Source organism: Choloepus didactylus, chromosome 7 (assembly GCF_015220235.1).
Source record: "Choloepus didactylus isolate mChoDid1 chromosome 7, mChoDid1.pri, whole genome shotgun sequence".
NCBI classification, from domain to species: Eukaryota; Metazoa; Chordata; class Mammalia; order Pilosa; family Megalonychidae; genus Choloepus; species Choloepus didactylus.
The window spans coordinates 68,328,925-68,346,386 of NC_051313.1; the positions used below are offsets into that span (position 1 = coordinate 68,328,925).

Below are 17,462 nucleotides of genomic sequence, written 5' to 3' on the forward strand. Positions count from 1 at the left end.
ATTAATTTAAATACAGTTTGCTGTAGTGATTGTTTATCAACCTCTGAAATTATATAAAGGGTTTTTTCAAAATGAAATCCAGGAGTCAGTGGCTTAACTGTAAAGTTAGAGCCAGACTTGGGATAAAATTTCAGTTCCTCCTTCAGTATATGTTGACCAAATTAAGAAATCACTTAAGTGTGTTCACATTTTTTATTCTTTTCCATGTTTGTATATTAAAATTATTTTTTAATAGGTAATAGTATTTTGGAGTCAACTAAATTCATACTTATCAAATATATGCGTGTGTATCTGTGTGTATGTGTGTATAAACATACACATATTTGATAAGTATATCAAATATAAATATCAACGGAGGTTTGCCTGATACAAGCAAGTTTACAGTGGGAAATAGAGTGTACTGCATATGCCATTTTTTAACTATGTCAATTAGTGAAGATGTAATTTTGGTGGTATTAGACATGTAGAGCTAATTATTTTAAGCAATTTATATAACATTTTTGGTTGGTGCTTTAACTTTTTTTTCTCCTCTAAGATCTTCCCACAGTAGAGGAGCTGATGAAACCTATAAGAATAGATTCCTTTGGGGTCAGTGGTTATGATTTGCAACCTGTCAGGTATGAGTGTTTTAGAATGTATTATGCTGGTTGTTTGCTCAAATTTTTGTTTGTTTATTGTTTTGTCATTGGAAACTTTTAGAATTATTTGTTCCATGTTATCATTTCAGTGAATGATTAATATATAATATTAGCTCTTGAGTCTACCCATGAGTCGCTGTTCTTTTCTTTTTATATTCTCAGTAAAATAATTCATTAAAATTCTCCTAGTGCTAACAGAAAAATCAATGCTACTAAAAAAGTTGCTACTATTAAGAAGTCTTAAAGCTATTCACTGAAAAATACAATCTCTTCAGTTTTAAATAACTCAGGGACGTTGATGCACATGATAAAAGGGAACATGAATTTTATTCAGGGACATTGATATACATGATAAAAAGGAACATGAATTTTATTGTGTATTTGAATCATCATGTTTCTTCTTTGTAAACCATTTTGCTTGTCACTTCATCACAGACTGGCCATCATATAACAGGATGAGTTCCTTAGTGACTAGAGAAACGGGCTTTGTGAAAATGCCACAGGTCTTGTACAGTTAGTGAAAACATGTGGGACATTGCTGTCATCCTCCAGCATACAGAGTAGCAATGTACATAACCTTTCTTAAGACAACTAAGCATTTATATCACACTTACAGCATCATCTCCAGTATCTCACGAGATTCTCATAACAAGTAGGACAGGCATCTTTATCCCCTTCATTCAGATTGTGAAACTGAGGTAAACCCAGTTCAGTCGGGGAGCTTTGCAGGAACCAGATAATCATGATGACAGCTAACACTTACCACATGCTTACTGTGGGCCAGGTACTGTGTAAAGTTCTTTATGTACATTATCTCATTTAATCCTATAGCAACATCTTGAGGTATATTCCATTATTATCCTCATTTCATAGATGAGAAAACTGAAGACAAAGAGATTGAATAAATTGCCAAACTAACTGGTGAACATAGGTAATCCAGCACTTAACCACTTAGATCATCAGATCTTTGATCTATATGAAATAATCCTGATAAATTGCTGATCATACATTTGTGTATTCATTTTTTTATTTTCTTTTCTACAGACATGTTTTGAGCCCCTTTGTGCCCCACATCCTCATCATATAAATCCACTTACAGTGATTTCTCAGCCTCATTTATACATATGTGCTAGTTGAGATAAAATGATGGAGTAAAGCTTACATTAGGATCCTTCCACTTGGATGCTCAGTCTAGTATTCCCCTCTGATTTGTAGTGCTATTTAGTATTTTTAAAGGGCATGTTGTGCTTACTCATATCTCTACCGAAGGTTATGTTAGTGTTTCTGAAGAGCTTATACATCTCGACTCTTTGCTGGCGTAGGTGGACTAATTTTAGTAATGTGAATTCTATAACAGATTTTTATATTTGCATTTAAAAGCTGCAAACAAGCATACTGATATTAAAGTCATAGCAATAATTATAGAAATGTTGTTAGTATGAACTTCAGTACGCATATCTAAAAACCCTTTAGTAGGTTGTAGGTTAAATAATCCAAACTGCTGTAACATATCCTTGAAATCTAGTAGCCTAATCCCATTAAAAATTTATTTCTTGCTCTTACTACAGTCCCATGTGGATCAGTAAGAGTTGAGGAGAGGCTTTGCCCCACACAGTCACTTAGGGATCCAGCCTTCTTCTGTCATTGACACATGGTTTCAAGGTTGTCATGGCATCAGCCTACCAGTCAATAAGGAAAAGAAAGAGGATAGTTTAGCATTCCTTCTTTTAACTGCCTCAACAGGGAAGTCTTATATCGCTTCAGCTCACATTCTGTTGGGAAGAACCAGTACATCTACCTAGCCAGATCCATGGGGGGCTGGGAAATGTGGTTTTCTTGTGTGCCCAGAAAGAAGAGAAAATGACTTTGGTAGGTATCTGGCTAGTCTCTCCCACGGTCCACCCTCTCATCACCAAGTATCCATTTCATTCTTCTTCATTACCCACTTATGCTTTTCCCAAAGAAGACAACCCAAAGTCCCATTCAGGGCTGCATTAACCTGAAAAACTGGAATTTCCAGGTGAAACACAGTTCTCTCAGGTCTGGATATGGCTCCTCATGGTTGAGCAACTGATGAAATAAAAAGACAAGTTATATATCTTTTCACCTCCACCCAAAATATATTGGTTGAACTATCACCAATACTCCCATTCAGAAAGGAAAAGTATGAGAAATATAGCATTCAGTGTTACAAATCTGAAACCCACTGGAAAGACCTTATTAAAACCCTCCTACCTTAGGAGTGGGGAAATTCCTTCTATTAGGCTACTATTGTGTTCTGTAGGAGGAACTACTTTATAAATATATTGTTTTACATAGCCCCTGGAAGAATTGTCTTATATGGTGTCATCCTTGGTTGTATCTGAAGTGGTTTTTTTGGGGGGAGGGTATTCCCATCTTGGACACTGTATGCCTTTCTTGTTCCACTTGCTGACTGAAGATTACTTTAAGGCTTCCAAACAGTTGTTGACCTTTTTTTTTTTTAACATAGTTTGCAGTTTCATTGGCATTACAGTTCCCTCAAAAATTTAGTAGACTTCTGATCGAATTGGTTCCAGACCCTTCCATGTGTCTAATTACACCCAAAGTTCTCTGCTAAACAAAGGTTTTAAATCTGCTTTATTTTATGTCTTTGCTTCCTTGCCCCTCTGCTTTTTTCTCACTGTTTAATTATAGCTGCCTGGAGGTTTTTGGAAACAATAACCTTACATGTGAAAGTGACACCCTTAATAAGATGTTTGCCAAGGAACCTGCTCACTCTTTTCAACTGAGAAGTCTCAAAAAATCTGGCTTTCTCAAAGCATTTTGCAATGCTGAATCTTAATATTTCAGTCTAGACACAGAGGATAAACCCAAAGACCCAGTGTTTCCAGACCCGTTCATTTCTACGTAAAAACTAGCCCGTTCTATCCTGAGCTCATCTCTTTCTTATGATGGCTGGGCAGAAGTAATCAATAGTAACTGGCACTTAATAACTCCCTCTTCTCTCCAGCCATTTCTTAGTACACCAGACTCAGTAGACATTTGGTCTTCCTTATAAGCTATTATAGGTGACAATTTAGTAAATGTTTTGCAACTGTAAAACATGGGTTGCCATCTCTCTCTGTCTGACCTCCATTGTCAGTTCCTTTGCTGAAAGGAGCTGTTACCACTAAACCAATGACACATATTTTAGGTTTTTGTCACCATAGCACTCACACTGTAAACAAGAAATAGTAAATGGTCCCATCTAGATGCAAGGTGACTGGGAAATGCAGTTCAGTTGGTGCTCAGCAAGAACAGGAAAGTTTTGATAAGTATCTAGCCAGGTTCTACCTGGCTAACATTAAGAAGGAAGGAACTACTATATTTTCTGATGATTCCAGCTACTTAAGAAGCTTCTAACAATTACTGAGAAGCTAATCTACATGCTATGAAAATGACAGTCTTTAAAATTATTTTAGTCTTGTTTTGTAAATTACAAAATTAAATCACCTAATTGACCATGATTAAATAGTTTGAGAATATCAATTTCCATTTTTTTGGAGCTCCTATAATATGAAGATATTTAACCACATTTAGAATGTTTTCTTAAGGAATATTTTCCATATTTTTAACATCTAGTTGTCTGAAATGTTATATTGCATTTAAGTGTTGTAACCAAAGAAGTGACTTCATTTCAAAATCCTAGAGATTTTTTCTGTTTTGCTTTTTTAAAATTGCTATAGTGTGATGAAATTTATGCTTTTTAGTTTTTATATTCCATGCCTTGTTGACATAAATTATGATTACTTCTTTCAGTTCTTGTAGAAATATATAAACTGTTTTCCCTGCCTCAAATGCATGTTAACCTTTATAAGAAACTATGGTTAAAAGATATGTAACAAAAAATTAATTTAGAAATTCATAACTTATTTTTTCTTACACAAAAGCAATCTCAGTCTTGTTTGTTTTGGCCTTTCTTTAAAGTAGGGCTGACAGTCATCCATGTAATCCTTTATATTATACTGCCTTAAAGTTATTATTTGAAATTGAAAACAATTATATGATACTATATTAGTATACTCTGTTTACCGGTTTTGTAAATAATGTGTTTTAATGGTAAGGACTTAATTTAAATAGTTGTAGGAATATGTTAATAAAACTGGTATTTGGGGAGTCATAATTTATAGGGTTCGTTCTGTGTGTCCTGTTTTGTTTTATAGCTCTAAGAAACTGGTTGAAACTGAATTCATTAATCCTTTACCCTTTAAGACAAATTTAAATATTATGTCTCAAGAGCCACATGTGAGCCGGTTTTCTGACAAAAGTGATGAGAATGTAGTTTTACAAAAGACAACAAATGAAGTTATAGAAAATAGCTATCCAAGAGTAACAACTACAGAAGAACAGATAAATAAAATGTACCTTGATATTTTGAAAAAAAAAATATCTGTTGATCCTACATTAATGCCTCAGGATGACAAAATTAATAAAGTAAGTGTTTATAATCTAAGTTGATTTGATATATTGAGAAATGAAATTACATAAAGCATATAAAGTAATATTGTTAAATATTCATTTCTTACACTAGTGGGATTCATTCCATATTAAAGTCCATGATAGATCCTGAATATTTATGAGTGATATTTATCACCGTAATCACTGGTCTCCAAATTCAAGAATACCACTAAAGCATTAGCTTTCTTTTAGAAGCCATTCTTTACATTTTTCAGTTTTTTAGTAAACATAGTCTAAAATTTGAATAGTATATGAAAATAAAGTTTATTTATCATTGTAGTGCTTTTTGTTCAATCTTCCCAGTAGACTGCAAAGCAAGAAAGATGGCATTTTATAGGCTATTAGCAACTGTGAAGAAACTTATATTTCATTGTTCCTTTTTCCTCTAGTCTCAATCTCTTCTACTGTATAGTTTCCATGATCCCAATAATCTATTTGTATTATATCGTTTTGAATTATGTGTTTACCATAAGTCATTTCCAATTCTTTGTAGAATAAAGCAGGGTTAATAAATTTTAAAAAGCATTTTGAGATAAGATTTTATGTCATTTCAAAATATGTTCTTCCTTGCTTTCTTTCCTCCATGTTCATTCTAGTAAATACACATCTTGCTTTCTGGGCAGGCTTATCTTGTTTTAATTTGCTTTATTAGTTTTCTTCTCCACTTTGTTTTAATGCTAACTTTTAAGGCATACTTCAAAACACTAAGATTCTGATGAATTGGACTTAGAGAATTTTACTCTAGTGGTTTGCCTTCTACAGACTACATTATTAATAATTATAATGATTTTGCCAACTGTTACATGTTCATTTACAACTGCAGTTGAAGTTCATATAAGTGCTAGTGTTTCTGCTTGTTGTGTGCAGACTTACAGATCTCAATGCAGTTCTGGAGAAGAAGGGGCTTTAAGTGGTAAGCAGGTATCATACAAGAAGGCCAGAAGTGCACCTCCTTTACTTAAAAGAAAGCCCCACAATGGATTATATGCATCAGTTAGGAGCTCAGGGTATGGCAAACCCAGTTCACCATTCAAGACATTTTCAACTCTTGAAAAGAAAACTTCAAATGACATGAAAAGCAAAACCTCAAGATCCATTCCTACCTCAAATCAAGCTAGGAAAAAAGGTAATCATAAACTCTTTTCATAATGGAATTCTGTGCATGTAGTATGTTATTTTACTATCCTTATTCCCATGGAATATAATTAATCTTAAGGTACAGTTTTCTGAAAGGCAGTTTACAGAAGGTTCTCATCATTGGTTCTAGGTTTTCCTGAATGAGACTCATAAAGTATGGGAAGTGAATAAAATATAGGAGAGTCAAGCCCCTCTTTACTGAATGACTTCATAATGTCCAAAATGTTTACCAGAGAAGAACTATAAATTCAGACTACAAATGACAGCCTATGAGTGAAGCTTGATACAAAGATCGTCTGGATATTAGTTGAGCATAGACTTTGCGAGGCGGCATGTTTTATATATCATATGACATATTTTTATACATCATACTGCTGTTAATTATTTCCTAATGTAGTCAATTACATTGACTGTAGAAAAGAGTAGTTTTCAGCTTAGAAGTCCATGCAGCTATTAAAAGAAGTAGAACTGTTCAGGTCAGATCAGCATTTCTGCTGCCTTTAAACTCTAGTAGGAAGGGGAGAACAGTGGAGCCAGAAACATGTTGTTCTTCCTTGTGTGATTAAATTGAATAGGTGACAAATTTTATCATTGTTATATGGTGACAGGTGTGATGAGAACTTACTTCATTGGAAAATTCATTTCTAGCCTAAAGGTCTTACCTTGCCTTTCCCTACAACTATCAATTCCAGGACCACTTTGGTTATACTTAAAACTCTTTAGGCATTAAGGAGTCTCTTTGCTTCTGTCTATATGGGTGTGTATTTGCTGCCGCAAACTAGCATGTAAGATGGAAAAACTAGGGCTGACCTGTGTCAGAGTCAAGGAAAATAGCAGTAGAGGTTAGGTATTCTGAAGAAACAGGAATATGATTCTGTAGGATTGATGTAAACATCCTTTTCACCTGTTCTTGATCTAGGGACTGCTGATCTCTTCCCCTAAGAAGTCTTTTTTATTCTATTTTCTCTTCCTGTGGAACATCTGCTTATGGCATTGTCTTCTACTCATTGTTATTAACGATCAGTTACTAATCAGACCTAGTACCTAATATTAAGAAAAAACATTTGGAATTGTTCTCAGCTTTTAGAATTATTAAAAGGAGTGTGAATATTTTTCATTAATGTTTTAGGAGTATTCATATTCTTTTGAAAGAAAGAAAATGAAATTTTGCTTTTAACAATGTTTACGTCATTCTATTTCTATACAAATTTATCTCCAACATTTTATCCATATTCATTATTTTAACAAATATTTTTTGAGCACCTTGGGCCAGGCACTGTTAGAGGCTCTTGGGTTACGTCAGTAAACAAAATAGGCAAAGACACCCCAGTCTCTGTGGAACATTGAATCTGGTGTGGGGATGCAGACATTATACCCTAATATGCTAAAAAAATATATAAAGTAGAGCAGGAGTACCAGTGGTTGCATCTAGCAGGTCACAACTTGAAATAGGATAGCCAGAGTAGGCCTCATTGAGAAAGAGCCATTTGAACAAAGATTTTTGGAAGGTAAGGGTATTAGCCATGTTGCTATCTGGGAGAAGCATATTCCAGAAAGATGAAACAGCCAGTGCAAAAGTCCTAAAATAGGAAAGAAGGCCTGGCATTTCCAAGGTACTTCTTAGAAGTCTGTATGGCTAAGGTGGTTAGATGAGATCAGAGAGTCAAAAAGGAAGTCATTTGTAGGTCTTTCTATGTCATTTTAAAACTTAGGCTTTTACTCTGAGTTGAGTGATGATCCAGTGAAAAGTTTTGTGCATAGATGTGACTTATCCTACTTATCCTTTAGATGGATTTCTCTGGCTGCTATAATGTGAATAGATCATAAGTAGAAGCACAGATACCAGCTAGAAGGTGATTTTAGAATCCAGGCTAGAGATAATGGGGCTTGAACCAGAGTGTTAGCGGTAGAGGTGATGAGAGGTGGTTGAATGAGGATATATTTAGAAGGTAGAACCCAAAATCTGAAGGAATGGTTCAGGGTTGTGAAAGAGAAGTCATGGATGATGCTAAGGTGTTTGGCTCAGGTAACTGTAAGAATGGAGTGTCCATCAGCACGGATGGGGAAGACTATGGTAGAGTAGGCTTGGAGGTGGAAGGAAGATCATGAGTTCAGTTTTGGAGATGATAATTTTGAGATGTCTGTTTGATATGCAAGTAGAGATGACAAGGAGGTAGTTATATATACAAGCTGGAGCTCAGGAAGGAGATGGAAACTGTAGATATCATTAGAAAATTGTTGTTACAAACTAATATAGATGGATTTTTAAGCCATGAGACTGACCAAGATTCCCAAGAGAGAGAGCATAGCTGATGAAGAAAAGCAGACCAAAGACTGAGCCCTGGGTACTCCAATCTTAAGATATCCTGGAGAAGAGGAACCTGCAAATGAATTGGTGTAAGATTGGTGGAAACCAACAACATGTGGGATCCCGAAGTCAAGTGAAGAAAGTGTATAAAGGAAAAAGAATTACTGTATCAAATGCTGCTGAGAAGTCAAGAAAGATGATGACAGAGAACTGTCAGTCACTGTTACCAACTTTCATTGGTAACCTGAACAAGCAGTTTCCATGGAGAGGTGGCTGTGAAAGGCAAATTGAGAGGGAAAAAGAGGAAATGGGAGAATGGAATTGGATACCGCAAGCTACGTATCACTGTGGAGGCAGTTCGCTGTAACAGACAGCCTAAAAAAAGGCAACAGCAGGTATGGGAATTAATTAGGGTCAAGAGAAGTTTTGGTTTTGCTTTGTTTTGTTTTTAATGGGAGAAGTAACAGTATGTTTGTATGCTTATAAGAAAGATTCAGTAGAGAAAAAAATGATAATAAAGGAGAAAGAGCAAAGACTTGCTGGAACATGTCCTTGTGGAGAGGAGCTCTCATCAGATCTGGTGCACAGTGGAAGGGTTGGCTTCAGATAGGAATCATCTCTGGAATCAGTTGGGAAGGAGGAATATGTGGGTACAGATGCTGGTAGGTGGGTGGATGTAGTGGTGGGAAAATGTAGATGTTTTCTTCTGATTACTTCACTGTTTGCTGAGAAATAGAAAGCAAGGTCATGAGCTGGGAGTGAGGATAAGGCAGAATTTTTGGAGCTGGAGGAGGGAAGAAAAATGAGAAGTAGTCATGCAGGAGAACAAAACTGCCAGCAGCAGTAAAAAACTACTTGAAGTTAGTGACCATGAATTTAGATCAGACAGCATGGCTGTGTGTGTGTGTGTGTGTGTGTGTGTGTAGCCATATTTCACTGCGTGATTGCAGGTGTTAGGTAATTGTACAGTTGTATTTACCAAGAGGTGTGGGTTTTTGCAAGTGAGTACAATGAACTAAGAGAGTATCTAGAAAGGAGCTAATGATGTGTGTAAGGGGATGTTGAAATGATTGACCATGGAATTTAGGTTGAGACTGAAGGAAGAAAGAACATCAGGGGGATGTGGCACAGTATAAAATAAGCATCATTAAAAGACTGTGAGTCCCTGTGAGGTCAAAGGAGTCCTGTAACCCAATTACAGAAGGCGTGTGCTGGACAGATAGAGATGATGGTCAGAGAGTAGGTGCCTGAGACAGGTTAGGGAGTGGTTGCATTACTGGTAATGAAAACACCTAGAGTATGCTATTGGGAGTGAGTAACCCAGATGGAGAGAAGTACAAGGTACCAAAAGCCAAAGGGTTGAAAGGATCGCCTACAAATATACTGAAATCACCAGTTATTAAGAAAGAAATAATTGGTACTATGGGTGGCAAGAAGCCTGGGGCTTCATGGACAAGAAATGAGGGGGATATGATGTAGAGGTTTGTAGACGAAGACAACAATACTTAAATAGATAAAATGAAGTAATATTCTTAAACTTACTTTCTCTGTTTCAAAATGTTATATTATGTGTAGCTACCAGAATAAAAATAAAATACATTACTAAATTTATTTTAAAGTACAATGATAAACCATGACTATATTTTGTTATATTGAACTACTTTTTCTCTTTAGGTAATTAAGTATGATTTTTTAAATCTCTCTTACAAAAATTACCCAGGACAATTTTAGTTTTACTTAGAACACTGTAATTCCTTTGGGATGGTTGTTACTTGTCACAGATTGGTTTCACCAGGAAGCAGACTGTAGACTCTCAGTGTGCAGAAAGTTGGTAAAGATGAAAAAGAAACCCAACTATAAAAAGAAACCCAACTTTAGAGGCTTAACCAAATACAAGGCTTATCCTTTTCATGTAACAAAGAATTGGAGATAGGCTGTTCAGAACTGGGGCAGCTGTGCAAAGGAATCAAGCTTCCTCTTCTTTCCTGCTGCAAAATCCTTATTATGTGACTTTTCTCTTCATTATCCAACATGACTTCTAAACCTCCAAGTGCTGCCTATGAGGAAGGGTGAAAGATAAAAGGTACATGCCATCTAAGTCAACTTTTTATCAGAAAAGTAATCACTTTCCTGGAAGCCCCATACAGAAAACTTTTGTGTCAAGCTTATTAGCCAAGACTGAGATCTTGTGGCCACCCCCATTTGCAGGGAGTCTAAGGAGACAAGTATTTTTAACTGTTAACTGGGCACACTGCTGCCCAGGACAAAATTAAGTTTCTGTTAATGAGGAGGAAGAGGGGATTATAAATTAGCAGTACCTGCCATGTGGTGGTTTTCTTTTTTACTCTAGGTTAGTTAATTTTCTTGTTAGCCAGTAAAAGCAATGAAAGGGTTACTTGCTCATTATTAAAATTTAAAAAATACAGAGAAGTACAAAGACGAAAGCAATGATTTAGCCAGAAATAACGTATTCACCACTGAACATGATTTGGTGAACATCATTCCATGCATTTCACTATATATACAGATGGAAGCACAGATGAATGGATGGAAGGAAACAGAAAAGCAGACATGCAGACAGATGGATAAAACATAAGAATGGAATCACACTTTACAAGTTCTTCTTAAATAAAATATTAAATTTAGTTTTACTTAAATCTATAAGGAGTTAAAGAAATTTCATCCTAAAAAATGTTATGTCCTAAAAGATCCTTTTAAGTTAATAAGATAATGAAAACCTTGCAATGGTTGGCATAATCCTGTTGGTTTTTAACTGCATTTTTCAATTTCAGTCTGTTTCTTCCCTCTTATGAAATGTAAGGTAGTAAAACTCTTACATTCCCCACTCACAATCCTCCTGCCCCTTTTTGTTGGTTTTACTTTTACTCATTCAAGGTATATTGTATTTATTGTATTCTTTGCTGAAACCATAACTCTCTCCAATTTTTGGATTTAGATCTTGGTGCTGATTAAGAGAATGAATGCTTTTCACCAGTCCTTCCTCCATAGTTTCTCCATTCTGGAATTGTTTGCTTGGTTTCTTGTTTGACTGAATTTTCAAGAAGAGCTCACAGGTTCCAAATTCTTCAAGGTGTTATGTTTGAATTTTATGTACAAGCAAATTTCTTTCATGTGATGGGGAAAAGATACTGCCTACATACCATTATTTAAAATAATGACTGAATTTTACCCATTCAGAGAGAGAAATCAAAATTAAGTGTTCCAGGAAGGGAGAAGTTCTGGTATAAAGGACTGGCAGGCAACTATGAACAAGAGCAACCCACCACTCAGCTGCCACATCCTAAGGAGAATCATAACATTAACAAATCACACCTCATTCATTGGCCACATTAATGACCTCCAGTAATTTGGAAGGATTAATATCTTCTTTTACAATGACTCAAACAATTACTTTATGAATGCTTTAACAAATTTCTGCAGAAAACCTTCTACCTCAAATAGTCCAATTAAATATGATTACAACTCTGTAAGGAAAACCTCCATATGCCTAGAAAAAAAAGATTGAAAAAAAATGTGTTTGGGTGAGAGATATTGGTCACTTGTTTCTTTGTTTTTTAACTTTTCCACGTTTTTCAAATCTGTTGTAATCCTGTATTGCATTTTTAGTGAAAAAATAAACTTTACATTTAAAAAGTAAGTATCCCAAAGAAATTATATTAAAAATGTAATTCGAAGCTTTTTATTTACCTCTAAGGCTGAAGTAATCAGATAGTATTTATTGAGCATTCTGCTCAAAACTTGTAGGATTCAATGTGGGCCTTACGTTCTTGTCTGTGTATTTCCCTCAAGCAAGTTACTATTAACTAGATAATGTATTAGCCTAAGAATTATTTTAGAAATTTAGAAATTTTCACGGCATCTTAAAAACTAAAAACTTGACTAGAATATACATTGATCATATTTTTTCTAGTTTCTCAGGGTATTTAGCATGTATTATTAATCTTTTAAAATCAAATTTAGATTAGCTCTTATTAAGTCACCATGCAATTTATATTACTCTATTGATACTATAATACCTTGTTATACATTGTTTCTAAAAATTGTGCTTAGAAAGTACATTTAATCAGAATTAAAATGCTTCATTCATAAAGCTATCAGCTGTTCTTTGATCATTTAGAAATTCTTATTTATTATTCCTGTGAACATTAAAAAGGAAGAATTCATTTGAAAAGTAATAAAGCTTGAAGTTTTCCCAATCCACATTCTCCTCACATTTATTTAGCTCCATTTGTTATTTGGCATGAGTCTTGGGTCAATTAGCCATCTGTGTCAAATTGAGTAGAACATTGATTGTAGGTAGCAATTATTCTGAGTGCACTGTCAGTTATCACAGTGAAACAACTGTGTTATAGTGTTATCTATCAGCCTATTTTGAGAACCTCATTTTTTCTCAGTGTTCCCGAACTTAGTGTTTTCCTTAATGTTCCCAAACTTACTGTTACAGTTTGACCTTGTTTGCATTTGTGATATCTTTATCCATTGTTTTACAATATTTAGAAATTTTATCTGGAACAAAACTCATCAAGCCTGCTGCACTGGGTAAACCAGTTCCCAAAAACGAAAGTTGTATGGCTGATTCCAAGACTGAAGTTCCTACAGAAACCAATTCCTGTGTTCACTTTCAGCATGTAGGTATTGAATTTCAAAATAATATCTATAATGGTTTTATATTCTAAAATTGTATAAAAATAAATTATAAATAATGAAATATAACAGATATGAAATTTCTTTTGCCTCAAGAATGATATGTGAACCACTCTTCTTAAACATGTATTGATTTTCTTCTGTGGTAAAACATTATTATCTATGTCATTTTTTATTCTCTGTCTTTTTTTTCCTGTCTGTCTTCAAATCCTTATGTAAATCCACTGTAAAGAAGTAATGCTTTTCTTTAATAGGATTCTTCAGGGTACCCTAGTGGGAACAAGGAAACTGAACTATTTATGTTTAAAAGAGTTCAGGAAGCAGAGGAAAAATGGAGGGGTGCACAAGCCCTAATTGAGCAAATTAAAGTGACATTCTCAGAAAAAGAAAGAGAGCTGGAAAATAAGATGGAAGAACTAAAGAGACAACAAGAAAAAGAACTCTTCAAACTGAATCAAGAAAATTATATTCTTCAAGCCAAGGTACTAGTCACGCTTTCCTATGTTTGCTTTTATTGATTAAAAAAGAACCTAACCTGTATTCCCTGCTAAATGCATTACCGTCTCTCTGTGCCTGGAGTTGTTTGACTTGACGTGTCTGCTGTATAAAATATAGACATGATTCTCAAGAATGCCTCCTTGCAAGAGAGCCTAAATTGAATCTCCGGAGGAAAAAAAAATCTAAATTTAAATTGAATTGTTTTGAAGGTTTTCTTCTGTTAGCAGTCCTTTTAAAAACAAATCCATTAGTTCATTGTGACCTTAAAAAAAAAACAAAACAGTTGCAGAAAGAACTGCTATAGAAGGTCTAGATTCTGATAATGACACTGAATAGCATTTCTGAGTTACTTCCATAAAGGGTATCATCAGCACAAAATATTGCTGTGCTACTTTAACTTAGTTGGTGTACTGTGAATTTCCAGTGTGGTAAACATTTTGAGACAATTTTAGGTCTTTGCCCCTTGAGTTTTCTATTATTCTTCCTTGCTTCTCACTTCATCATTTCTTTCTCCAAATAAATCAATTTCTGCATTTTCTCAAAGTTAAGTAGCTTTGAAGAAACAAACAAAAAACAAAGGTTGTTGCAGTTTGGAGAAACAACTGATCCTGTCACTGAAGAAAAATTAAAGCAAATCCAAAAAGAAATACAAGAACAAGAGACACTTCTTCAAGGATATCAACAGGTGTGGTAATTCTTGAGTACATTTTGAGGTTGTTCTTGAGATCCTTTCATTATAAAAATGAGGCATATTAAAATATTTCTGTGCTCATTTAACTGGTAGTGGAAATTCTGGCAAATAAAAGGAAGTAATAATTTGACTAATCTGCACATTTCTCATGGACAGAATTAAAGGGGTTAAGAACATGTGTCCTGGATTCAAATAACCTGGTTTTGAGTTTTTGCTCCACCATGTGTTGCGCAGCCTTGAACAAATCACTTCATCTTTCATCTTTCTAAGTCAGTTTCCTCATCTATGAAAGGAAATACAGTACCTCCTTCATAAGGTGGTTATGAAATTGAAATCAAACAATGCAGACCAACCTCTTAGCAAGTGCCAGCAAACAGTAACCAGTCATTGAATGTTGCCTGTTAGTATTTTTCAAAGCCAGGTTCCTTAGAAAGTGTCCTGTTTTTCTTTAGTTTTCTGTGCTGCTTTTATTAGATAATACTGGCTAGTTTTGATACTATATTCAGAGATGCAAATCTGAAATCAATGGCTAGTGTCTTGGAGGGAGGAAAAAATAAAAACATGTTAAATGTGAGAAAATCTGCATGTCCTACAGAAGGCAGCCATTTATGATGTATGATGGCGTCTCTGTGTGACTGACAGTCATCCAGGACAGGTCCATTGATCGCCAGCATGAGGCTTCATCTTATTTTCCTCCTTCCCATCCTCTTTTGTCTTACTTCCTCCTCCTCCTCCTTCCCTCCAACCAATGCCTAGGCACTGAGACTGCCAGTGATAAGCATGGTCACCCAGTGACATCCAGGAACCACAGTTTCACATCAGTAACCACAACTTCTGCCACAAATGAGATAATACACTGTTTCACACTCTAGGGCACACTGCCCTAGAATTAGTGAGACACTTTCAAACCCTTGGCCTGCCATTCTGATTCTGCCAAGTGTTTTTAAGGTTTTAAGGAGGATTTCACAGGCACTAAGCATGCCAACCACCTCCTTCCACAAAAGCAATACAACATTTGTGTATGTAAGTATTTTTCTGGGGTTCATTAGTTTGGTGGATATTTAAGCACAGACCTTGTGACAGGCACCATGCAAGACATGGGTGAGACAGACCCTAGTTTTCAGTAGTTCCTCAGAGGTCCTTGGTTTTCATCAGATTATTAATTTCAAAGAGGTCAGTAAGCCAGAGCATTTGGCACATGTTCCAGCCAGTTACTGTCTTTCTCTTAAAATACAAAACCTCTATTAGAATAACTACTACTATTATTTAAACAGTTAAAATGGTTATCACATTAATGTGAAGAGAAACTATTGTTTGGAATCATAAACCGATACTTCTCCCTCTGATCGCAACTGTTTGAATCACTTTTTATCTCAGGCCTCTTGGTGAACAGAGTCTAATCTCTCCTCTGCCTTGTCCCAAACACCCAGTCTTTAACTTTGCTTACAGTAGGTTTCGGAAACAGGCATGATCATTCACTGAGGCTGTCTCATTACCTTACTGCCGGATAACGGGCTTTCAGAATGTGCTTCCAGCAGTGATTTTTTTATCACTCAGGCCAGACATAAAAAAAGAGGGTGCAAATGGTCCTACTGGCCCTTCCCATCCTGGGGTCCCCACAGTTGGGAAGTAATCACCTGTTTACTCCTGTGAAACACAGTGCATTATATTGACATGCTCTTTTGCTTTAGGAATTTTTACAACTTTTTTTTTTTCAAGTAAGCATTTTGAGCATCTTAGAAAGAATTATTTTTATATGCTAGGTTTTCTGGTGAGATAATGTATTTGGAAAAGATTTTGTTTACTTAAAAACTGAAGATGTTTAAAAGACGTTTAAAATGTTGAAAGGATTTGTTTGTTATGAGCATATGTATTATGTGAGTACTACTAACTTTCAACCAGAATGTAATTTTCTGTTTTTAAAAAGGAAAATGAAAGATTGTATAATCAAGTGAAAGATCTCCAAGAACAAAACAAGAAAAATGAGGAGCGGATGTTTAAGGAAAACCAGAGTTTATTGAGTGAGTTAGCTTCCTTAAAGTAAGTCCTTTTTAAATTCTTAAAATCAAATATATTTAGAATAATTCTAAGCATTGTGTTGTTACAATAATAATACATTTTCTTTGTTTAGAAATGAAAACATTTGTACACTGATTTACAGTTTTATAACTTAGGTTTTTAATATCTGATGACTTTTTCATTTGGTATTAGATGACTAATACTTCAATATTTTCAGTGCCTTCATATTTGAGTTTGACTTCGCTTTAGAAACTTGAATATACAGTACTCCTCTTGGTCAGTCATTAAGCCTGAGAAGCTTAACCATTTCCTAAAGAAACCCTGTGATTAATAATACCAAAGAAAAGAATCATATGATGTCAGGTTCCCTAGGATCAGAGCCTGAGATGGAGATGCTCATGAGGTGATTTATTGGAAGAGAGCTCTCAGGAGAAGGGGAGCAAGAGAAGCAAGATAGTAGGGCAGGGGAAGAACTATGCAAGAACATGGACTCAGCTTCATTCTACTCTCATGAGGAAATGTTGGGGAACAGATTGCACCACACAGTTGGTCCTCACTTGAGGCAGGGGGCAGTGGAGTACCTCCAAGTCAGTCAGTCATTGTCTGAGGGGTGCCCTGGGATGATGATGGGGGATATCCTCTTGGGCGAGGGAGTGGGGGATGCTGTTTGGCTGAGGGCATTTCTCCAGAAAGGGGGACACCTGTGAATGTTATCAGCCAGCACTCCCCACAGCTGGGGAATGGACTGCCAGCACCTACCTAGGAAGTGAAAAAGCAGAAGCCACAAACATGGACAAGCTAGGGTACTATCTTCTTTTAGAAAATGACTGACAGTCATGCATCTTTTCACGTAAACATATGATCACTGTGATAGGAATGGTATCAGAAGAAGGTTCTTTGACCATGAATTTGATGAATATTATCATATTTATTCACACACTTTTCCTATTTTTTGTTAGATAATCTAGGGGTTAGGAGGCAGGGCTGCCATAAGCCATACTGATCTTTCCATGCGAAGTAGAAAAGG

General features: G+C 35.5%; 1 protein-coding gene across 2 annotated transcripts in view; it reads left to right on the forward strand.

The window, feature by feature from the left end:
• Positions 1-17,462, forward strand: part of CEP162 (centrosomal protein 162) — an 88,366-nt gene that overhangs the window by 33,515 nt on the left and 37,389 nt on the right. For both annotated transcript variants that reach the window (XM_037844265.1, XM_037844266.1), the window contains exons 11-17: positions 536-617; positions 4,823-5,093; positions 5,985-6,243; positions 13,081-13,211; positions 13,482-13,709; positions 14,270-14,410; positions 16,344-16,456. In XM_037844265.1, the coding sequence (XP_037700193.1) occupies positions 536-617; positions 4,823-5,093; positions 5,985-6,243; positions 13,081-13,211; positions 13,482-13,709; positions 14,270-14,410; positions 16,344-16,456 (1,225 nt within the window). The remainder of the gene's footprint in view (positions 1-535; positions 618-4,822; positions 5,094-5,984; positions 6,244-13,080; positions 13,212-13,481; positions 13,710-14,269; positions 14,411-16,343; positions 16,457-17,462) is intronic.